Consider the following 24,021-nt stretch of genomic DNA (forward strand, 5'->3'; position numbering starts at 1 on the left):
TATTCTGTGGACTAATGAGACTTGGATGACATGTTATAACTTTTGTTTTTTTTGGTTTTTTAATGAAGTTATAACTGATGGAACCATGAAGCCCTGAAGTGGTCCAGGAAGCAAGCCAAAAGTCCAGAAATTACTATATGCACGTAACCCACTTATCCCAAAACCTGCATAACCCAAGTGCACTTGAGCACCTCTGAATGGCTCTAAAAACACAAACAAAAAACACAAACAATGAAGGATTTGGAGAGACCTAGTCAAAGTCTAGATTTTAATCCTATTGAGATGCTTTGGCATAACCTTAAACATGCTGTTCATGCTGGAAAACCCTGCAGGGTGGCAGAATTAAAACAATCCTACAAAAAGGAGTGGCCAAAATTCCCCCACAGTGATGTGAATGAGTGATTGCCAGTTATCACAAATGCTTTATTGTGGTACCCTTGGCAGCAAGAACTGCAATCAGTTAGTAGGTTTAGGGGTTGTGTGTGTGTGTGTGAGTGAGTGAGTGAGTCTGAGAATGTTGTGTTACTATAATTCTTAATAATACTTAAAACCCTCCTTGTCCTTTCAGAATGCCCTGTTGTTTTTTGTTTGGTTGTTTTTTAACCTCATCCCCCCCTTCTTCCTCTTACTTTGTCTCTGTATGTCCTCTCTAGGATCAGACAGTGCCATGCGGTGTTCAGACTCCTCCACTAATGTCCTGGCTTCCAGCATCGCAGCCCCTCTCAGTTTGTCCCTCTCCCCAGCTGTCAGCCCAGAGGACTTTGAGCACCTGTGGCTGCAGCGACAGGCTTTGCATACTGAACGCGGTAATGAAATGGAAGGTTATATTGAAAATTAAAGTCAGAGATTCATAGCTAAAGCTTCCTCTTTATTCGATAGCAAATGTGGTTAAAAGGAGCATGTAGGCCTCCTAAAAATCTTTAACAAGAGTGTGAAATCTCCATTGGTGGAATATACCAATTCCTCCAAAGTAATGTGTATATACTCAATTACAAATCTGATATACTTTAGATTTGATTAGTGTCAAGCTGTGGCAAATTGATGTTTGAAAGGCTCACAACTGTGTGATAAAGGTCTGAAACCCACACTGCATGTTAGAATGTGTCAGGATGTATTGTAGCTCAGATAGTTAAGATATTCCCATGAGAACACTGCCCTCAGTTAAAAGGGAAATAAGACAACAAAACTGAAACTTTTGGCTGTAAAAGCACTTAATTATGCCTAACTGTACCTAATTATACCGAACAAAAATGTTCTGGTTCATCAGTATGGGTTATCGAATAACATGAGAGATCATAACTCTTTTTTGTCATTGCACAGTCATGCTTAGCATGATGGTACAATGAAATTGGAAAACTGTCCCACGTCAGCACTAAACACAACAAAACACAACACACAAAGTGGATAAAAACTGCAAAAAAGGTATGAATAATGAGTGCATAGATTCATGATGGAAAATGCTTGTTTTACTCATGTAAGAAGAATGAATTTATTGATACAACTTTCAAATATGAATGTGGTTTGTTCGTTTTCTGTACATTTAGATGACAATTAGTTTCTTGAGAAAATAGCCAGGATATTTAAACCATTATTGAAAATTATAGTTAAATACTGTTTGTACATTACAGCATTACAATGATGAACTTGTAATAATAATAGTTATCATTTATTATTATCCATTTACCTTTTTTATCATATGGTGATCATCTGCAGTGACCTCACCACAAGTATTGTGTGTGAGAGAAAACCTCCGGCTTCAGATGGCTTTAAATGTCAGAGTCAGACAGCTTCTTTTTTTTTTTCTTTCTTGACTCTGAGTGAGTAATAAGGTCTCCAGCACATAGATTTAGAAAATAAAATAATTTTTTAAAATTTATGATTTCTCTTGTTTCATGAACATTTGACATTTAGATGAGATGATGATGATCTGAGATAGACTTTATTTGTCAGTTGCAGGTCTTTTGCCCACAGTTTTTACAGTGTTTCTCCACATTTAAAAGCTATCGTTGTGACTTCTTGTGTTGTTGTGACAAGGTGCTGAGAAAATAGAGGAGGTTGACTGTGCGTGGATAGAAGAATGTGTCCGGTGTCCAGCAGTACTTCACTGTTCTCCCCAAAGCCTCCAAGCTGCCATGCAGCTGGTCAATATCCAGACGCTGGCGTTCACGCCACAGCAAATGCTGCCCTGGAGGGTCTACCTGTACACACACACCCAGCGCTCCCACTCCATGGACGCACCCAACACTACGCTCATACTGGGGGAGCTGCTATGTACTGGAGAAGCCAATCAGAAATCAGGAGTAAAAAAAGGCACAGCTGACAGTGAAGCTGGAGCAGAGGGGAAAGAAGACCAACTGGTGAGAAAGGAAATGGATGCAACAGCTGACAGGCTGAGGGTGAGCGAAGATGGACAGGAAGAGGAGGGAATAAAAGTGATTCTCAATCAGCAACCAAAAGATGATGACGCTCTGAGACAGTTTCTCACAATCCTTATCACTGTACTGAACACACTGTCCTCAGAGAAAGATTAAAAATAGACTTTTCCCCTTTGATCTACATCTTTCCAAATTCATTCATTTGTCACACCGCCTGGGCCTAACAGCATGTTGAAGGAGTAAACACATTCAAAACTGGTCCAACTTTATGAAGCATTGTTATTCTAATAAAACAGGAAAGTACAAGCAACTGACAGTTACTACCCCCTTTTAAGAGAAAACTACCAAAAAGTTGTAAGGTAAACTCGGGGGATTTTTTTTTTTTTTAAGCCCAGTTCAGGCTATGTTTGGCCTTATGGGGGCACTATTGTGGATCAGTCCCAATGCACCAAAAGCGGCTGATAAATACTGTTTACCTACAAACACATACAGTGATGATGTTATCTTACCTACCCATGGTGTGCTGCTTTATTATTGTAGTTTATTTGATGCTAGATTGCGTTTGATATGATTTTTAAAATGTTAGTTGGCTGATGAGAAAATGCAAGAGAAATAGAAAATAATTTAAAAATGACTAAGAACTTATAAAATAAAGGAAACCTGTGTATCTGTCTTTTGCTTTTGTGTCAACAATAGCTCAGGGCGTTTGCTTTAATTTCCTGGTGTAGTTCTAAAGAATGTGGCCGCCTTTGAACGTAAGCGGTTGGCTGTCGTCCGACCGTGACGCCACACCTGGTTGGCGTACAGCCTCTGCTACTTGGAGTCGCCTGTTGAGCGTCGGGGACTATAGGTGGAAATACACGTGCAGAATGCGGCAGTACTGGTTTATATGCATGGGTTCCAAGGGGCGAGTCATTTTTCATTTCCGTGAGTGCCTTTTCTGACTTTCGGTGCGTTGTACTGTAAGTATTATCACGCCGTGACTGCAACTCGTTCACTAACTGTTATCCATCGAGCTGAGGACAACCGGCGGAGGGAGGTGAGTGGAGATACCGGTCAGGCACAAGTTTATTAGCTTTATAATTTATGTTCCGACTCACAGCAGCTGCTTTTTGTTTTCAGTGACGGGATGGATGGATGCCTGGTTTAGCTCATTTACTGTACCTTCTGCTAACTCTTCATTTGGACTCTTCTCATTTACCGTAGCTGTGGGTTCATACAAGACTTTTCGGTGTGGCTGTGTTTGTGTTATGAGCGACGGTTGGAAATCATTGCTAAACCCTATTGATATGGCTTTTTTTAAAGCCTGATCGCGCAGAGACGGTAGCAAGAAAAAAATCTTCCGGATTTCTTAACTTGAAATATCTTCTACGGAAGTCACTTGTTTGTAGACACTATCTGAAAACGTTCCATAGGACTGGCTAGTTTTCTTGCGGTACCTTCAAATTATTAGTGCTGTTTAAGGTAAAACACACGGACAGCTCTCTATACTCTGTCATTTTTGGGTAACTGCGGTTTCGTCGTTCTGTTCGGGAAGCGTTTGTTTCAGCGAGCGTTACATTGCAAAAATCAAAGAGGAGACCGCGTACTAATTATAGATGAGGTGGCCTCGGCTATAATTGGTATCTTCTATGAAGTGACCCTGTACTCGTTGACAAAACAAAGGCATTTTAAAAATCTAAGTAAAGCTTGTCCTCTAGCCTGGCTCTAAGGATTAGTCTGACATGAGACTACGCAACGCTTTTCATATCTCCTTACTTGTCCTTACTTCTCAGTGCGTTTAAAAAAACAAAAGAGTAGGGCAGCCTGGCTATAAACCTCATTCTTATCATCTACAGTGTTTGTTTACTGCTTCCCTGTAACCTCTCTGCCCTTTCCTCTGTTTAGAACTCGGAAACAATGTAACCAAACAAGAAGAAAAAAAGATTACAGTAACAGTCGACACTGGCAGAAACTCCGTCTGAGGGAGACTGCTATGTAATGGCTGTAGGAAATATTCAGACAAGGGAAAAATTAAAGGGGGGGAAGCTGAATAAATAATAAACAGTTGCTGCAGATGGTTTCGCTCGAGTAGATTTGTGTAGTTAGGATACAGTGCCATAAAGGCTGAGCCTGCCACATGAGTTTGTCTCAAACTTTAACAGATTGCTCAGCGGGCTTGTGTTTGAAATCAGTTTTTTGCATTTAAATACATCAGTACAAATAAATTGTAGCTAAAACAATTAGTTATAGTCACACTTAGTTATAGTCACACTTAGTTATAGTCACACTGAGTGGGTTGACTGAAAGGGCTTTATGCTGTGGCCTTCAGTCACCGGATCTCAACCCAAATGGGATTTCTTACAGTGTTTAACATCACCAAAATGCCAAATCAACACTTATCTGCTGGAGGAGTGGTGTTCATCCTTTTGTGCCACATTCTAGTACTAAATACCTGTAGCCAAACTGAACTGTGTTTTTACTGTGATCAAGTAGAACTAGACCACTGACAATTAATATCTTAAAAAACATTAACATTAGAAAGAAAATTTATCAGGGTCAGTCAGCACTCTGTGTCATCACTGTTTCACATAGCCCCACAGAAAGCTCACTCATTGAACTTTCACCAAGTTCCAGCACTGGTAAAAGATGAGATAAAATGAGAAATGTACTGAATGGGACAATTTTGTTTCTTGTCCTGAACTGTAAGTGGTTCTCAATGTGCATCTCTATAGAATATGTTAAAGGGCTTTTGCAACTTGCGACACAGGGTTATTTACACCAGAGCAACAGTGTTCAGTAAACTGTATCTGATGCATACAAAGTGTATATATGAGACTCTAAGTTACAACAACACACTCAGTTCCGTGTAACCTGTGTCCAAGCCTTCTGAATCATTAACTATTGGCCGAATTATTTACAGTTGTACTGCGTCACACACCAGCATAATGGATGGAATATCACGTATGTGTTTGTGATAGGAAATGCGGATTCATTCGAAGAAGAAGAATATTGTTGTGGCAGTGCTGCTTGTCATTGGGGGATTATACTTCATTAACCATTCGGACTTCCTTCTGGCTGTAAGAACACACCTACACATAGAATATTTGAGTTATTTTTCAAACTGTGCACCTTACTTACTTGGAGGTAGACTTGTATAAGTCACCATCCCTGTAACTGCACTTGCTCTCATCTTGCTTTGCAAAGTAACAAAGATAGTGCATTGTCTCACTCATCAACGTGTATATTCTAATCAGACAATAATCATGTTTTTGTCTTTTGGGTTTGTTTTTGTTGTTGTTGTTTTGCAGGTCTTTGCAAGGTCACCTGAAATAGTTCTTAATGAGTTAACATGGCAAGCAGACAGGCCGGTTAGTATGGAGTCCTGGATTGACCAGGCAGATTATCTGAGTTTCAATGTGTCCTATCAGCTGCTTGCTGGAGTGCTACCTACTCAACAGAGTGAGTCTCCACACTTTGTTCTCATTATTATAATAAGGCTGCTGCTGCCTTTTCAAACTGTAAAAAAAAGAAAGAAATTGCAAAAAGTCACGTAGAGAAATAATGACAGCACTTTCCGGTGTTGTTCTCTAACTTATGGAAACTATGGAATGCGTTTTTTCACTGTCACTTGCATATTCCTATTTGTATGAGCAGTTGTGCCTTATTTTGTATTCAAAGGAGCTTGCAAAGAAAAGCGTCTGGACTTCTTTAAGTTGCTTGAAGACGTTTCACCTCTCATCCGAGAAGCTTCTTCAGTTCTAAGGTCAAATGGTGGGGAGTCCCAGATTTAAACCGCCTCTGTTCAAAGATCTTTGAATAGAGGCGGTGGTTTACGACACCAACTCTCTGCCATCTATAATCCAGTTTTGAGTTCCCTCCCCAGACGCCTTAATGCCCACTCACATCCTGGGCCATCTGACTTCAGGAATTCGCATGATAAGGTGGGGCCAGGTTTCACAATGAACTCACCCGAAACTCTGGCTGATTGGGACCCACACCCAGTTTCACACCTTGGCTCAGGCGATTAGAGGATCATCAGGGGGTCCTTTTGTCCCTCTGTGGGGGGTTACTCCCACTGGGTTTAAATCTGGGACTCCCCACCATTTGACCCTTAGAACTGAAGAAGCTTCTCGGATGAGAGGTGAAACGTCTTCAAGCAACTTAAAGAAGTCCAGACGCTTTTCTTTGCAAGCTCCTTTGACTACGATGACCTGGATGACTGAGAACCTTCACAGACTTATTTTGTATTATTTTGGTATTTATGTCATGCATTTATTGCTTTTATTTCAATGCTAATTCTCCTTTTTTTTGTTTTACTTTTATTTACTCACAGTCTGAAGGTGTTACCATGCTGAATTTCATACCACATTATTTAATAATTGTTATCAGAAATACTTTTTAACCTCAGCTTTAGATTTGAAATGGCATAAAACCCTTCACTTTTTTTCCTTTTTCTTTCGGCTTCAGAGTATTTATCTGTTGGATTATCCTCAGTAAAGAGGAAGAAGGGCAGCTATCTGGTCCCCACATTGAAATCCATCTTCTCCCAGTCGTCTCCTGAGGAGCACTCCTTCATGGTGGTGGTAGTGCTGCTAGCAGATTTCGACGTCAGCTGGAGAGTCGACACTGTGAAGGAGATCAAATCAGCTTTTGCCTCTGAGTTGGAAAAAGGCCACCTTTTGGTCATCCATGTTCCCCAGGACTGGTACCCTCCGATTACAGGTGCAGCTCACATGCGATCACCCCTAGTGTACATATTCATTCACATACAGTTTGAATGTTTTTTTTTTTCCTGTGATACAAATCTGTCTGGTTCTCTGTAGGTCTGAAGAGGAATTTCAACGATGCTCCAGAAAGGGTAACGTTCCGCTCCAAGCAGAACCTGGATTATTCCTTCCTCATCCACTACTGTGCAGGTCTTGGACGGTATTACCTCCAGCTAGAGGATGATGTGTTCTCTGCAAAAAACTTCCTCACAACCATTAAAAAGCGAGTTGAGGAGCAAGAAGGAAAGAAGTTCACCTGGGCAACGTTGGAATTCTCTGCCCTCGGCTATATTGGTAAACTCTACAAATCAGCCCATCTTCCTCTTCTGGCTCGCTTCCTCTTCATCTTTTACCAGGAAATGCCCTGTGACTGGTTGATGACTCACTTCCGAGAGGTGATGACTCAAAAGGAGACCATCCTTTTCAAACCCTCGCTGTTTCAACACATGGGAACTTTCTCCTCATTTCAAGGCACATACAATAAGCTGAAAGACAAGGATTTTGAGGAGGATGTCTATACCAATCCTTCAGCTGAAGTTTACTCTGACATGTCCACCTATCAGAAGCACTTCCCCAAGCTGGCCTGGGATGCTGGCGAAGGATTCTTCTGGGGCCGCACCCCAGAAAAAGGAAATTGCCTGACTGTAGTGTTTACTGAACCTACTGTGGTGACAGGGATATTTGTAGAAACAGGGTCAGGAGGCAAAGACATCCTGGAGTCAGGTGAGGTGGAGATGGGTCACAATGTGGTGGCCACAGACAAAGAGAAGAGTTGTACAGAGTTTGAGTCAGTGGGAACATTTGAGAATGGAAAGTTTAAAATGCAGGAGATGGATAAAAAGTACAGCTCAGCCTCTTCGTGTCTGAAGATAAAGGTCACAGCTACTCAGAAGGACTGGTTGATCATTACGAAAATCAGAATCACCACAAAGCTGACTGTACCTCATCAATAGACATAGATGTTAGTTCTTCCTGGCAGATTAAAAACTATTTTGATCAAAATCTGACAAACTGAACTTGGGACTTGTGTGCCTTGTTAAAATGTTTTATTTATCAAACATCAACTAAGTGCTCTAAGCAAATTGTCACTTTGAAGCAAGTTTGACCAAACTTTGTGATGACATGTTGTCTCTTCACAGAATCAAAGAGCTATAAGCAGACAACCAACTCCATGTGTTGTATGTATGTATGTATGTATTGTTAATGCATTTGGGTAATTGCATTGTGTGTGAAACTGCACTCATCATTAACTCATTGTTTTAAAATGAAGACGAGAGAAAACCCATGTGCTTATTATGAAACCTATTGACTGTAGGTTGAAACCTACGGTCAATATGTAGTCAATGCTTGTGATGGCTAGCTGACATATTACTTGTTTGTCTCCCCTCACCAGTATCAGGCCTGCTATGGCCTTTCGCACCAGCAGCCTGATTCAAACCTCAGGCCAGATCTATAAATAGTGTACATCTGTCACATGTTACAACAACTACACAGAGGGGATAAAAGACGCCGGGTCCCATTTGCAGTCTGATCTTTCTGTCTTTCCTTTTTTTTTTTTTTAAATAGGAATTTTTGCTTTCTTAAATACCTCAGCTCCTTTTTCCAATAAGTACATATGTTTTTATTTAATTCTGCGGGGTGCACTATAAAGGGTAATGGGTTAACAAGGTAGGTTGAGTTTTCAATATCACAAAAGCAGTACACTGGGTTCTTTCTGTTGGCTCACAGGATTGAAAGTCTGGGTTCAAATATGCCAACTGAAAGTTTTATTTGGAGTTTATATGTTCTCCTTGTGTCTGTGTAGGTTCTCTTTGGGCACCGTAGCTTCTTCCTACAGTCCAAAGACATGCACGTTAGGTTAACTTTTGGTTGTAAATTTTCTGCAGGTGTGAATGTGAGCATGAGTCATCGACCATTTTTCTGTTGGTCTTGTGATGGACTGGTAACCAGCTCAGGTGACTCTTGGCTTCAGGCTCCCATGCCCAAATCTAAATCTGATAAACAGTTAAGAGGATGAATGGATCCCTTGACTAGATTAAATTTATATTGCACATCTAACTTGCTTCAGACCAGTTTACACTCTTTTGCATTAAACTGGGCTGATAAAAGCATGCCAAAGTATCCTTGGGTAAGATACTGAATCCTGATGTATTCATTTGATTGTGAGTGGGTGTGAATGTTACATAGAAAGCGGTTGAACACTGATGTATAAATGGGCGAATGAGACATCTTGTATAAAGTGCTCGAGTAGATAAATGCTACATAAGAACTAGTCCATTTACCTTTCCTGCATGCAGAGTTAGCCACTGTGGCAACCTGTTGTGAATAACAGAGCAGACAAAAGTAGCTATTTCTCTCTGAGAGAAAGTGTCCATCCATTAGCCACCTGTTGAACAGCATGTTTTTAACACAGCCCAACAAAGATATGCACTGAAGACACAAAGGTATGTCTTTCCACTGAAACTTGCATTCATTCAGCTAATTAGACAAATCTGTTCCACTTTTAGAATATATAACAGATAATAATCAGTGAGATTAATTTCACTTTAATTTGGCTAAAAACTAAATTTCTGCATCTACTTCTTTTTGTAGGGCAGTAATTAAAGTTTATAGTGTAAAAAGTAGATTAAAAATATTCTGTGAGAATGCCCCTCTTGCCTTTTTTTTTTTTTTTTTTTTTTGGCACTGCCAATTTTCATTTCATGGTCACATGCCCTGCTTCTGGATTGAATTATGAAGTATCCAATCAACCCATTTCATGTAATAAATGAACACATACCCCGTCTTCTGGGAGCACCCACAGATTCCAAATTAATACAGTCTGGATTAACAAAGATGGAGGATAAACACCACAGTATTTGCCAAAAACTCTGACTTCATCCGTTCATGGTTTGATATAGTAGGAGACAAAAATGGGCTGCTTACAATTTCCCAATGATTAGCTTTATAAAACAGAACCCAGTGTATACAAGGTTTACAAATGTGACAGACTAAAACTGCAAAATGCTGCTGAACCTACCACTAACCAACAGCGTGTGTGAGAGAACAATGTATTTTATTCTTCTCCATCATTCAGTAATGCTGGAACTCATTACACTGGTCAGCTGACGGAATAATAAGAGATTCTTGATTGGAGTGTCAACTTGACAAAAAAAAAAAATCAGATTAGAGGTAAAAGGCACAGGAGAAGTGAAGGGCTGATATAGTGGGCAGTTTGAGTGCAATCAGTAACATTTCAGGCAACACCAATAACATTTCCTTGTATTACCATTTTTTTCCTTTCCATAATTCACATGCTGAAAATGGATTCATTACAACTGGTCAACATTACTATTGTTCAGGTGTATTTATTTTTATAGGTTTCTGTCATTTTCTGATGCACTGAGAAATAAAGGACTGTTCACAGGTCTTGCTGTATCTTTCTCTGTCTCTGCTCGATGGATGCTTGTGATGGCTGGCTGACTGCTTTTGCTGACATATTTCTTGTTTGTCTCCCCTCACCAGTATCAGGCCTGATATGGTTTTTCTCCACAGCAGCCTGATTCAAAGCTGAATTCTTTTCAGCTGCAGAGCAATGGCTAGGCAGCCTGTCATTTCCTGTAGCTTGTTCTGTTGCTGCCTGTGAGCCTGCCCGGTTCTGGTTGGTAGTTCTGTCACTCCCAGTAGTGGACCAATTCTGAGAAGCTGGTCGGGCTTCAGCTGCAGCAGACTGGGTGGCATCATCCTGCAGTACTTTCAAACTGGTCTGAAAAGGATTGAAACAGAAGCTGAAACATTTAAATTCACTATACTTTTTAATGGTACTGCTGTTAAATGAAAACAAAGTGCTTTAAAAATTCTGCATTCTTTATAATGTCAGGGCCCTGTTCCAGGAAGCAGATTCAAACTCTGAGTTTAAAAACAAATTGATCAACTCTGAGTTTCTTGTTCAACCTGATTTAAACACATGCGTTAGTTGAAAAAGATCAATGTGACCAATTACCACATAGTTTGTAACGTACAGTAAATGTTCGCAGTGTAAGAAAACTAACTGACAGCATTACTGTCTACAGAATTACAGAGATGGAGTCTATAGATTTGATTCTGAGCTGATAATAAATCTGTGACGTAATCACTGTCGCTGAGAGCTGAATAACTGTGAAAGCAGTAATGTTAAGTACAAAAATAATTAAGCAAACCAATGTTTCATGAAAATTGTAGAATTCGGCAAATGAATTCTCACATCTTTGCAACTTTATTAATGAAGAACTGAATTATCATGTTAGTCACCTGGTTAAAATGCAGCAGAAGGTGAGGACTCAGAGAGAAAATCAAGTTTTCTGAGTTTGTTAAAGAAAACCTGTCATCGAACAGATTAAGTTCAAAGATTGGTAGCACTATAATCTTAAGCACAGCAACTCCACTCACAGTGAGCACCTATGCAAGGCCTAATCTCTCTAAGGTAAGCGCTCAGCTCAGGGATTGCGCATTGCCTGACCAATATTGCACCCAGTAGGCATAAAAGCAAACCCAAAATAAAAAAATCAGTTTTAAAATGTGACCGTACTCTAAAACCAACTTGGGAGGAAAATGCAAAAAAAAGGAGGAGGAAAAAACTGACAAATTCACATGTGCAGCCTGTCCTGTAGCAGGCAATACAATATATATTACATTGCACTGCATAAATATCCTTTTTTTTAACGTCAAATATATTAAATTAACATACCTCCAGCTAACTACTATGTTTGCTGCACAACTTGCTTGTGGTCTTATAAAATCACTACTAAAAACATGAAATACAGGGTGGGCCATTTATATGGATACACCGTACACTGCAAGAAACAAATAAGCTAAAGGAATTCCGTTTATAACTGTTTGCTTTTCTTTAAGAACTAGTCCTGGTAGACAACTTGTGCTTTTTAATTCTTCTTCTTTTTATTCCCTCTCAGTACTAATATTGATTTAGAAGTTTTCATAGACTTGGCTTAAACACACTAGCAGGGCTGAAGTCATCCACAGAACTGCCTTCATTCTTGGCACAGTGTTCCTACTGTAACTGTTATAGCGCAGCTGTAGTCACCAGATAATGTTAAATGCCAAAAACTGTGTGTCACACACAGAAAACTGTCATAAAGTAAGCACATCTAATCAGTAACCCCCAATATAAAGGAATACTTTTTAACATTTTTACATTCTTAACTTGCTGACATTTGCTAATGTCAGTGACCATGAGCCACGGACGGAAGTGTGACTGTAGCATTAAAAGTCTTTACTACCACTTACTATGTGCACAAGAGTAGGAAGGGGGGGGGCTAGTCTTAGCTGAACTAAGGTCTGGGCACATGCTCTTTTGACTGATGTTGGATATACTAGTTTAATCAAATTCATCTTGGAGCCAGACCGATATCCACCTATTACAAATATATTTCATACTTAATAAGTCCCAATAGGTTGCAAGCAATTAGTCAGCTTTAGTTACTGATGTGCATATCAAATATATAAGGCTGGCCCTTCATTTGCACAATAACTCCAAAGTTAGAAACATCCTGTTTCAAAGAGATGCTGAAAAGATTCATGAAGTTATTACTTCCAGGCTTGACAACTCAAAGTAATTCAGCAGACTGCCATAAAGGCTCCCTGAACAAAAAGCTCCCAGTTGATTCAGAAAGCTGCAGCAACAGTTCTGACAGGGACTGGGATTAAGTAGGATTTCAGGAATGTAAAGTAATTTTACCCTTCCAAAACATAACTTTTATTCAGTGCCCTACTGGCTTTGAACCAATTCTCATACTTCAGGATGCAGAGAGCAGAAAGAGGCCCAAAGGATTTTATTCAGAACTGTGGAAGCGGAATCAGTCTCATTGCTGTCAGGGTATGATGAGGTGGAGGAAGGCCAGATATCAGAGCAAGAAGTTGAAAGCTAAGAGGAAGACATATCATCTTTTGAAGAGCCTGAGCAGGGACAGTGTGACAGATGTACCATCTGTAATATTAAGAACTGTTTAATGTAGGACTCTGAAGCTTTTAGCCATTATTATATCTAGAAGGGGGAATAAGAACCCTTTCAGTGTCAAAGGTTTGTGGAAACCAAGTGTGATGTGCAGACACTTGGAGACAAGATCATCTTAAATAAAAGCGGGTGGTTTATTAGATTGAACTTCCAAGAACAAAAACTGAGCATGAAAATACAAAAGAAACTAAAAACCTTGGATTACACAACCTAAACTGGGAAAATACTCAGAGGTACAAGGGGCTAGATAACACTGAGGGAAACTGAACAGATAAACAAAGGGAGACTGACACAACACATACACAATATATACACAGGAGGATGAGTAGGGGAGGGCTGGGAAAAACAACAGGGACAAATTAGACAGAGGAAGCAAAACGGAACATTTAGCACGCAAGACAAGGGACTATCAAAATAAAACAGGAAAGATAAGCACACAGGATTAAGACACACAAGCCTGACAAAAGCATCAGAAACATGATAGCCTTAACATGGAAGGTACTAAAGGATGAAACCCAGAGATGAGACAAAGGGAAGAGTAAGTTCACAATTAAGCCTAAAGTTATTTATGACTAAACTGGAGACCTCAAAGCCCACTTCTCCAAATCAAAACAATAATGAATGAAATTATTCATTCATTATTGTCAACCCCAAACCATGATATTCAGTTGAATTCTCATGAAACATTCTGGAGCAAAACATTCTTCAGCATATCTGTGGTTACTGAATGGCTCAGATAACCTAGGATCAGAATTTAGTCTTTTCAAGTTATAATAGTTATTATTTAATAGTTAGAAGTTATATTGTCTTGTAACTGATAAACAGGAAAATAATAAAGCCCTGTGGAAAGTCAGGGCTTTATTCTGCTCTTAAAGCCACTTAAACATAATGCAACAAGGCTGCCATGGAAAAATGATTCCCTTCACAGGCTAGTGTCCTGCATGGAAACTGAGAAACCAAATCCCACAATTTCAAAGCCCCAGCTTACACAATACTTCTTATCCATAATAGCTTTGCCTGTTGTCATTTTTCCCTTTCGCGGGTTCCCCAAAAGCTGGTATATGTCCTCTGTGTTAGCTTTCACCTTCTTGCTCTATTGTCTGGCATGCCTCCACCTCATCTGCTGTAGGGCTGCAAGGATTCGTCGCCATAATCGCTGTCGTCGAATATATAAAATTTGTTGACACAGAATTTTATTGTTAGAATAGAATAGAATAGAATTCAACTTTATTGTCATTGCACATGCACAGGCACAGGGCAACGACATGCAGTTTGCATCCATCCAGAAGTGCTTTAGCCGTGATATAGATATATTACTATATATATTAGCAATAATATAGATATGTAAGTATATTACAGAAATGGGTCTATTATGGTATGTTATAATGTACACGGTATGAAGTATGTTATGAATATTCTATAACTATAAGTATGTAGTGAGTACAAGCTATGTACAGGCTATGAACAGGATATAAATATAAAAAACTATACAGAAATCTGAGATCTACTGCTATACAAAAATGTGAACTATGCAAGTTATAAACAGTTGTAGGATTAAAAATTATCGTATGTACAGAATGATTATTTACACAGAGCTATACAGTAGTGCAGTTAAGATAAGTGAGGTATGTGGATAATTTCTACAGAGGCTATATAAAGTGCTAGTGGTTGTGAGTGGTGGTTCAGTCCATGTTATTATTGTGTGTTTGAGGGTACAGTTGTCCATTGTGTGTGTGTGTAGGTGGTTGTGGGTGTGTGTATGTTCAGTCCATGAGTTTAACGTGGGTCAGATGTCAGGAGGCAGAGTTCAGGAGTCTGACAGCTGTGGGGAAGAAGCTGTTCCGGTACCTGGTGGTCTTAGTCCGGAGGCTCCTGTAGCGCCTCCCAGAGGGCAGGAGGGTGAAGAGTCCATGTGATGGGTGACTGGGGTCTTTGATGATTTTCCCAGCCCTTTTCAGACACCGCTTCCTGTAGATGTTCTTTATGGTCGGAAGTGGTGCTCCGGCGATGCGCTGGGCAGTTTTCACGACCCTCTGCAACGCCTTCCGGTCCGAGGCAGAGCAGTTCCCGTACCAGACTGTTATACAGTTGGTCAGGATGCTCTCGATGGTGCAGCGATAGAAGTTCACCAGGATGTCTGAGGACAGGTAGTTCTTCCTCAGAGTCCTCAAGAAGAAGAGGCGCTGCTGAGCCTTCTTGACCAGCTTGGAGCTTGGTGTCATCTGCAAACTTAATGATGGTGTTGGAACCATCAGCAGGTCTGCAGTCGTGGGTGAAGAGGGAGTAGAGGAAAGGGCTCATCACACAGCCTTGTGGTACACCGGTGTTCATTGTGATTGATGATGAGCAGCGGTTATCCAGCCGGACATGTTGGGGGCGGTTGGTCAGGAAGTCCAGTAACCATTTGCAGATGAGGGAACTAATGCCCAGGTCTGTCAGTTTCCTGATGAATTGTGAGGGGTGGATTGTATTGAATGCTGAACTTAAGTCTATAAACAGCATTCTGGCTGTTCTGTGTTGTTGTTGTCCAGGTGTGAGAGGACAGAGTGCAGTGTGATGGAGACTGCATCCTCTGTGCTCCTGTTCTGGCGGTATGCGAATTGGTGGGGGTCCAGGGTGGGGGGGAGACAGGATTTGAAGTGTGCTAGCTCTAAGCACTTAGCGATGATGGGGGTGAGTGCTACTGGGCGGTAGTCATTGAGGCAAGATGGGTTGGAGTTTTTGGGTATCGTGACGATGGAGGTGGATTTGAAGCAGGCCGGTACCACAGCGTGGGCCAAGGACAGATTGAATATGTCTGTGAGCACTCCTGCAAGCTCCCCAGAACACGCTCTGAGAACACGCCCGGGGATGCCATCAGGACCTGCAGCCTTGTGGACATTGATCCTGCTCAGCACCGCTCCTACATTGGTGGGGGAGAGAGTCAAAGGTTGGTGGTCTGGCATCATGTCTGTTTTGGTTGTGGTTGTGGGGTTCCCTCGCTCAAAACGAGCATAAAAGTTGTTGAGCTCATTGAGGAAGGAGACATCAGAGGATGCGGGGAGGGTTTGGTGGTCCTGTAGTCTGTAATGGTCTGGAGTCCTTGCCACATGCGTCAGGGGTTGGAGTTGGAGAAGTGTTCTTCTACCTTCTTTTTGTAATGGTGTTTGGCTTTTTTGATGCCCTTCTTTAGATTAGCCCTGGCTGTACTGTAGGCGTGTGCATCTCCTGACCTAAAGGCAGTGTTGTGGGCCTTCAGGAGGAGACGAACATCCCGGTTCATCCAAGGCTTCTGGTTGGGCTAAAAAACACTAAAGCCATTTGAGAAGCTCATGCACCTTTCAAATGGCTGAAGTCATGATAGAGAGCATCTTTAGCATAGTTATCAACAGCTGGGAACATCATCTCAAAGATAAGAGCAAGCCTCACTCCAGAGCATGTTCACTACAATCGGAAATTAATGAACTGAATCATCTCTAAACTCGAAAATAAAATCTTTTTAAATTAATTTGAAACTTTATGCTGTCACGGTCCTGGGCCATGTTGGCCCAGTATTCTTAGTTCTCATGTATCTTTGTATTCAGTTCCCTGTTTAGGCTCTGTTTCCTGAGTTGCCCTGTTGTGTTGTTTCCTGAGTGCTTTCCCTTTATGACTCTCACCCCCTGTGTGCCCCTCTGTGTATTCATGAGCCCTTGTCCCCTTTCGTGTTTATTCCGTGTCTCCCCTGCCCGTTATGTTGGTGTTCTACTCGTGCTCTCTCTCCTCCTGTCTGAACCTCTGTACTTCCTGTTTCGCCTCGCCCGTCTCCCCGCCAGTGTTGTGTTCACTCCTGCCATGTCTCGTGATTATTATCAGTGTCACCTGTGTTCCCCATGTGCTCCCACTCCGCTCGTTAACCCTTGGTGTATTTATGTCTGCGTCTCCCTCAGTGCTGTGTCGCGTTCTCCCTCATGTTGTGTGGATCTTCCTGTGTCTACCTGCGAGTGTTAGTTTACTTTTCCCAGTTTAGTTTTGTATTTCCTGTGTTCTGCCGTGCCAGCATTAAAGCTGTGTTTCTCGAGTTCATCCCCGTGTCTGTGAGTTTTGCATTTGGGTCCTCCTCCTGCTTGCCACACAGCGATCCATGACAGAAGAACGCGACCAGTAATGGACCCAGCAAACTCCGTTCGGAACCGGCAGCGTGCAAACTCCGCCTTCCCTAGCGAGAGGAGAAGGCAGGAGGCTCGGCACGCCCGGGAGCACGAGTCTGCCTTTCATGGGACTCGATGGGCGCTAGGTGGGCCGCGCAGCGTCCAAATGGCAAAGGCTGCTGCTTTTTCCCCACACCGCCCCACGGTAAGAAGAGTTGGAGGAGTCGGCCTATCGCCTGCCACAACTCCTCCGGCCTTTTCGACTTCTGGTTCGCCTCTCCGGTCACCGCCCACGTCCCGCGCAAAGAAGAGGGTTACTCGGCGGTCGGGGAGTGGTTTTGAGCCGTCGACAAACGACCTTACTCCGCTGCAGGCTTTTGCGCTCTACCTGGGACTTCCGCGCTCAGAGCTGCACAAGCTCCCTGTTTCTCCGGCGCAGCCCGGTTCGTCATCGGCTCAGCCAGCCGACATCACCGAAGTGCCTGCACCCACTGCCTCGGGAACTCATGGCACAGTTCCCGGGGAAACACGACGCTCACGCCGTCGCCACGCTAAAGCTACTCCTCATACTGTTTCTACGTTCGCCTCCGCTTCTATTACGCACGAGACTGACTTCATCACCCCTCTAGAGACTGCTGTTCATGCTAAATTAAAGAATCCTGGCACTGTAAGCCCCGTGCGCGTCATCCCTGAGGCCATTAACTCCGTGTCTGGGAAGTCTGGGTCTGTTAATTCTGGTCCTGCAGTGCCTACCCTCACGCCCGTGTTTGAGAGCGACTATGTTTCCTGTGCTCCTCCCAGGTCAGCAGCAATTAACTCACAGACAGATTATTTCACCGTAGAGAAGCAAAAGACCGTTTTTGAGCCGCATACTTGTGAACAGCACTGTGAAGTTAACAGTGTCTCCACTCCTGGACTATGCTGCTCCCCAACCTGTACATTTAGAAACGGTCTGTGTGAATGCTCCTGTGTCCATAATGGATCCCTTTGTGCCCGGTATTACAGACTCTGACTCTGCTAAACCTGGATCTTCCTGTGCAATGACTGTTTTAGGGACTGCTACACCTAACATGGACAGCTTAAGGCCTACAGAGTCGCTGGGAGTGGCCCGCCATGAATCTCTGTTCGCTAACACTGTTTCTAGTTCCACTAACTCCGTTTTCCCTGTGTCTGTTTCTGCTCCTGAGCTCAGCTCTCCCGCTTCAGTTTCTGTAACCAAGGCAGCGTGGGCCCAGCCTCCCCTAGCTCCCGTATCAGTTCTTCGGGAGAGGGTAGCTGAGGTCCAGCTGGTCCCTGCTTCTGTTCCCAGACTGGCAGAGGCTCCTATCATCCCAGCACCTGTACCTGCTCCTCGGGTGGGGTTGATGGACACCCAGACTTTGCCTGCTCCTGTTCCGGTTCCCCGGGTGAGGTCAGCTGCGACCCTGCCGCCTCCTGCACCCGTCTCAGTTCCTCGGGTGGGAGCGACAGAGGTCCAGCTTGCTCCTGCACCTACACCGGCCCCCAGGGTAAAGGCAGCCAGAGCCCAGCTCGTCCCTGCACCCGTATCTGTTTCTCGGGTGGGGATGGCTGGTGTTCGGCCAGGCCTAGCACCTGTTCCTGTTCCCAGAAGGAGAGCAACCCAGAGTCAGACACCTGTTCAACCACAAGCGCAACTACCACTTCAACTAGCATTACTATCCATAACACAGTCTGTAGCTCAGTTGTTAACACAGATTTTTGTTTTGTCACCAGTCCAGACTTTAGCACAGTTAGCAGCTCCGTCTCCTGTTCAGTCATCGGTTCTACTACCTGCTGTCCCGCCATCACTGCAACGTGCACCCCTGTCTTTAGCGCAGTCAGTAGCTCAGGTCATAGCACAGGTTCCTGTTTTGTTACCAGCTCAGTCTCTAGCGCAGCCATTAGCTCCTCAGTCTGCTCAGTCATCCGCTCCGTTACCGCTCCAGTCCTTTGCTTCATTGCCTGTTCGTTTGTCAGCTCAGTTATTGACTCTGTCACCAGCTCAGTGCTTAGCCCAGCAACCCGTTCAGTCACTGTCCACCTCAGCTGGAAGCCTTTGTGAGCCTTCTTTGCCAGCTGAGGATTACGCGGTGCTGACACACTTTGAACTGACTGTTTGCCCTGCACAGCCCCAGCCATTGCATCCTAAGCCGACTGCGTGCCCTGTGCCGCCACAGTCAGCGCCCGCAGTGCCAAAGGTCCCCGCACCCGCTGGCTCTGCATCCGTTTCCGCTGGAGGGTCCGAGGGGCCCGTTCAGCCTCCTGTCTCCGCTGGAGGGTCCGAGGGGCCCGTTCAGCCTCCTGTCTCCGCTGGAGGGTCCGAGGGGCCCGTTCAGCTGCCACCTGCGCCCGCCTCGCCCGGCCCCGTCTTCGCCTGGTCCGGCCTCTGCAGCTCTGCCTGGTCCGGCCCCGTCTTCGCCTGGTCCGGCCTCTGCAGCTCTGCCTGGTCCGGCCCCGTCTTCGCCTGGTCTGGCCTCTGCAGCTTCGCCTGGTCCGGCCCTGTCTTTGCCTGGTCCGGCTTCATCAGAATCTGCATCCTCGCCTGGTCCGGCCTCCGCCTCAGCTTCGCCCGGTCCGGCTCTAGCATCTGCTTCAGCCTTGTCTTTGCCTGCTCCAGCTCCAGCATCTGCTTCCGCTTCGCCTGGTCCGGCCCCCGCTTCGCCTGGTCCGGCCCCCGCTTCGCCTGGTCCGGCCCCCGCTTCGCCTGGTCCGGCCCCCGCTTCGCCTGGTCCGGCCCCCGCTTCGCCTGTGGCTGCCACGCCACCGTCTGGTCCTGCCTCGTCCGGTCCTGTGCCCACCGGGCCTCGGCCACCACGCCTGACGCCGGAGTGCCGCCGTTGCCTTCCGCACGGTCGGCCTCCTGAACTGCTCTATCATCTCCTTGGCCGCCGCCTTCTTCTACGCGGCCGGCCTCCGGACCAGCTCTGTCACCTGTCTGGTCGGCCCCCCGACCGTGTGACCCGTGAACTTTTGTGCCTGTGGGCCCTGGGTCGGCCTCCTGACATTTATTATGGACTAGTGTCTTGTGCTCCTGTGTTTTCTGTTGGTGGTTTTGTTTCCTGTTCTGGTCCCTCCGTCCTGGTCCCCCGCCTCCCGCCCTGGGTGGGTTGTTTTCTGTTTTTCTTGTTTTTGTTCGCGGGTTGGGGCTGTCGGGTGCCAGCCCTTGCGGGGGGGGGGGTCATGGGCCATGTTGGCCCAGTATTTTTAATTCTCATGTATCTTTGTATTCAGTTCCCTGTTTAGGCTCTGTTTCCTGAGTTGCCCTGTTGTGTTGTTTCCTGAGTGCTTTCCCTTTATGACTCTCACCCCCTGTGTGCCCCTCTGTGTATTCATGAGCCCTCGTCCCCTTTCGTGTTTATTCCGTGTCTCCCCTGCCCGTTATGTTGGTGTTCTACTCGTGCTCTCTCTCCTCCTGTCTGAACCTCTGTACTTCCTGTTTCGCTTCGCCCGTCTCCCCGCCAGTGTTGTGTTCACTCCTGCCATGTCTCGTGATTATTATCAGTGTCACCTGTGCTCCCACTCCGCTCGTTAACCCTTGGTGTATTTATGTCTGCGTCTCCCTCAGTGCTGTGTCGCGTTCTCCCTCATGTTGTGTGGATCTTCCTGTGTCTACCTGCGAGTGTTAGTTTACTTTTCCCAGTTTAGTTTTGTATTTCCTGTGTTCTGCCGTGCCAGCATTAAAGCTGTGTTTCTCGAGTTCATCCCCGTGTCTGTGAGTTTTGCATTTGGGTCCTCCTCCTGCTTGCCACACAGCGATCCATGACATATTCGAACTTGTGGACAGAAGCCATTTTAGTTTCCTGTTTGCACATCATTAATTTTGTTTAAATACTACTTGCACTTAAATTTGTATTACTTAATATTTTCATTTATTTCATTTTTATTCTGACGGTCTTATGTTAAAAATAAATCAGATTTTTTTTCAAATTCAAATGTTTTCTGGGTCATGAGATAACAGGGTGAAATTCATGGGTGGGCAGACTTGAGCAGGTGAGGCACTAAAGCCAGAACATGAGGTCTGCCCACAGGAAGCGGACATAAGAGTTGCTGAAATAATAGACTAATCGACTAATAGAAGAAAAATTAGGCAGATTAGTCGACTATCAAAATAATTGTTAGTTGCAGCCCTAATCATCTGACTGCTCTAAGTATGACTCCAGTTCTGAGGAAAACCCTCTCTGCCTCGCTCACCTATCATCATTATTCTGCGATCAAATAAAACCTGATTTCCACTTCAAGGGACAGAAGATAATAAGTAAATGAAAAATGTGAAACAAAATAATGACACATGTTTCTTTGAAAAACAGAACCAAAATTATCTAAAAAATATAAAAATTCCTCATGGGTGTTAGATTGCCTTTGTCCGTCCCAAGTGATCCCCCAGTCAAGTTTCTAAAAAGGTCCTCTCCACCGGGGTCGGCCCTCCAAAGCACTCTCTGCCTTACAGCCGGTCCCTATGGCTCATCTGTCTTACCAGGCAGACCCTTAGAACTACCCCTTTGTTTTCCGTACTCTTGGGTTCCTTATTGTTTTTCTTTGGTCCTCTACCTCTTCTGTTTTGGTCCAGAGTGACCAGAGAGACCTTTAAATGTCAACAACGCTCTGAGGCAACCTGAAGCCAGCTAATTTCCATCCTCTCACCACATGGAAACAAGACAGTAGCTCCGGTTACTTACAACCTATTTGTATATTCCTCCTCTCCAAGAAGATATTATTTGGAGTGGTATAGTTATGGTCTTTCAAAGATAAGCATGGCCTCCCTTTAGCTTTAAAGACATAATCTGAACAGTGTCTTTTATATACAGAAGATATTAGGAGCATCTAGAAAGTTTTTCTATTTGATGACACACTAAATACATTTTTAAGGATATGATGTAACATCTGAACAAAAATCTGACTCAATCAGATACCCTGTAAAATGTGATTGTTGTGTGTGTGTGTGTGTGTGTGTGTGTGTGTGTGTGTGTGTGTGTGCAAGATCAGAACTGCTTGTTCAACTTCTTACTATCGCTGTGGAAAGATTCAGATACAAGTATCAGAACACGTTTCATGAAGAACAATCAGTTCTAAGCAAGGAAAAGATCATCATGCAGCATTCTATCACAAATAAACTTATATCATTAAAAGCTTATACTGACTAAACAAATACAATTTTCTATTGACATTGTGTGTTTTTGAAGGGATGCCAAATGCTAACATTTTTCTGTAAAGAAAATTTACCTTGCCTATGGGCATAAATAAAGTTACCTTGACCTTGACTTGTGGAAAGTAATATGTACCTACAATTTTCCAACCATAACTATAACAAGTCTTCACTACTCATTTCTTTATATTTTGTTTCCTGGAGCCAGATTTTCTTGCAATTTTTAAAGTGGTCTTGAGAAATAGTGTTCCAGGCTTTCTGAAGATTTTTTAAACTTTTACTTTAGATATTGGTTTCTTTTTCACTCATTTTCCATCCAGTCTTTTTACCTGACTGTTTTCAGAGGAATGTTCTTTTTGTGGTCATTTGTTAAGCTACTGAACAATGAATATATCATGGAATATCATAGAATCCTATGAAAATTGTCTCTTTCACATGAGTGTAGTTGCTGATGAAAGCATTCACAGCAATATGCTTTCTCTGTACTCATCATAGTGAATCAGTAATGTTTGTACCAAAGCATGTAGTTAAAAATAAAGATAGTCTTCGCTGAAACCTGCTCAGGCAGTCTCAAGATTCAGCTCAAACATTACATTTACTTGGAAAGATGAAGCAGTACTCAGCAACTTTTTTTGGGTAAGTCATATGACTGACAAACACACTGTGAAAACAGCACAGAGTTTGTGAAAACATCAGTCTGGATGGAAAAATTCCAGACTCAACACCACACCAGGTTGTTGTGTTTGTGTGGCTCTAACCTGCTCGCCAGTTTCCTTCTGCCTATTTGTGCTTTTGCTGCCTCTGTGTGGCTGAGACATGTCAGCGTTCTTTGGGTACCGTCCCCATGATTTGAGCCTGTTGAGGCCCTCCACAGAGCGGGCGGTAGGGTTGATTCGCTGGCCTGGGATGCGAGCAGGTAGATCCCAGGTGCCTTTAAAGTCAGGCCATGCAAGGCCTCTCTGTAGCAACACACACGCAGTGAGGGAGTGAAGTCATATATTCACAGTGAAAAACGTCACTTCCAGTGAAGAGGGGAAAGAAGAAAGATGTGATCTCACCTTCCCCACTCCTGGGAGCAGGTGTCCTCTATCATCAGCGATGAAGGTGGTACGGCCCACCTGTGCACTAGGTCTCTGCAAATACCCACACATAGAGGGAGATAAAATCTTTGTAAAAATCTATTTTTGCACAAATTTGTTTAAATCTAACACGAAATGGAAATGATCAAGAGTTGAAAACTTCCTATACCTCTTTGAAGTGCTTAGTCTCACACCAGTTCTGCAGCCTGTGCGGTTTAAAGGCGCTGTCATACTGTGAATAGAAGTTTTAAAAACGCATAAACAGAGAAGTAAAATGTGTAATGTTTAGAGTTTTTATTGGCGTTGTTATTTAGATTACCTGGTTTGCCGAATAGCTGGAAGACATTGCTGGATCTGTAAGTTACGGTTTCCTAATCTGTTAAATTGTTGACTCGTTGCTTAGCAATATAGACAAACAGACTTCTCCCTACAACAGCTTATTTGAAAAGAGTTACAAACTATGGCCTGAAAAAACCCCTCATATGAATCAGTTTGTACAGTTTATTTATTTTTTGTTTGTGTTTTTTTGTTGTTGTTCATACATGTTTTATCAGTACTATCTGATTCCGTGTTTGTAA

General features: G+C 43.4%; 3 protein-coding genes across 5 annotated transcripts in view; 2 read left to right on the forward strand and 1 right to left on the reverse strand.

Moving 5' to 3' along the window:
• The window catches only part of ap4b1 (adaptor related protein complex 4 subunit beta 1), a 46,098-nt gene extending 43,039 nt beyond the window's left edge, over positions 1 to 3,059 (forward strand). Inside the window, exons 13-14 of the mRNA XM_086278564.1 lie at positions 654 to 806; positions 2,035 to 3,059. Coding sequence (XP_086134690.1) covers positions 654 to 806; positions 2,035 to 2,531 — 650 coding nt within the window. The 3' untranslated portion in view covers positions 2,532 to 3,059. The remainder of the gene's footprint in view (positions 1 to 653; positions 807 to 2,034) is intronic.
• Positions 3,060 to 3,181: 122 nt separating this feature from the next.
• LOC147305416 (alpha-1,3-mannosyl-glycoprotein 4-beta-N-acetylglucosaminyltransferase C) lies at positions 3,182 to 10,531 on the forward strand. Of its 3 annotated transcripts, none has more exons than XM_086278567.1 (5): positions 3,182 to 3,302; positions 5,336 to 5,434; positions 5,666 to 5,816; positions 6,825 to 7,079; positions 7,181 to 10,531. In XM_086278567.1, the coding sequence occupies exons 2-5, from the start codon at positions 5,339 to 5,341 to the stop codon at positions 8,074 to 8,076; spliced, it is 1,398 nt and encodes a 465-aa protein (XP_086134693.1). In that variant the 5' UTR covers positions 3,182 to 3,302; positions 5,336 to 5,338; the 3' UTR covers positions 8,077 to 10,531. The 3 variants fall into 3 exon arrangements, with proteins under 3 accessions (XP_086134693.1, XP_086134691.1, XP_086134692.1); XM_086278565.1 differs by having other exon boundaries at positions 3,201 to 3,583; XM_086278566.1 differs by having other exon boundaries at positions 3,203 to 3,414.
• On the reverse strand, positions 10,406 to 23,954 carry cfap126 (cilia and flagella associated protein 126). Its single transcript, XM_086278569.1, has 5 exons — positions 23,763 to 23,954; positions 23,613 to 23,675; positions 23,423 to 23,497; positions 23,123 to 23,323; positions 10,406 to 10,868 (listed from the first exon to the last, which is right to left on the reverse strand). The coding sequence occupies exons 1-5, from the start codon at positions 23,787 to 23,789 to the stop codon at positions 10,524 to 10,526; spliced, it is 711 nt and encodes a 236-aa protein (XP_086134695.1). The 5' UTR covers positions 23,790 to 23,954; the 3' UTR covers positions 10,406 to 10,523.
• Positions 23,955 to 24,021: the final 67 nt, after the last annotated feature.

Source organism: Aulonocara sp. 'chitande type north' Nkhata Bay, linkage group LG20, assembly GCF_057382095.1.
Source record: "Aulonocara sp. 'chitande type north' Nkhata Bay isolate Kocher_YH1m ecotype deep benthic linkage group LG20, A_spYH_male_GT1.1, whole genome shotgun sequence".
Classification (NCBI taxonomy): domain Eukaryota; kingdom Metazoa; phylum Chordata; class Actinopteri; order Cichliformes; family Cichlidae; genus Aulonocara; species Aulonocara sp. 'chitande type north' Nkhata Bay.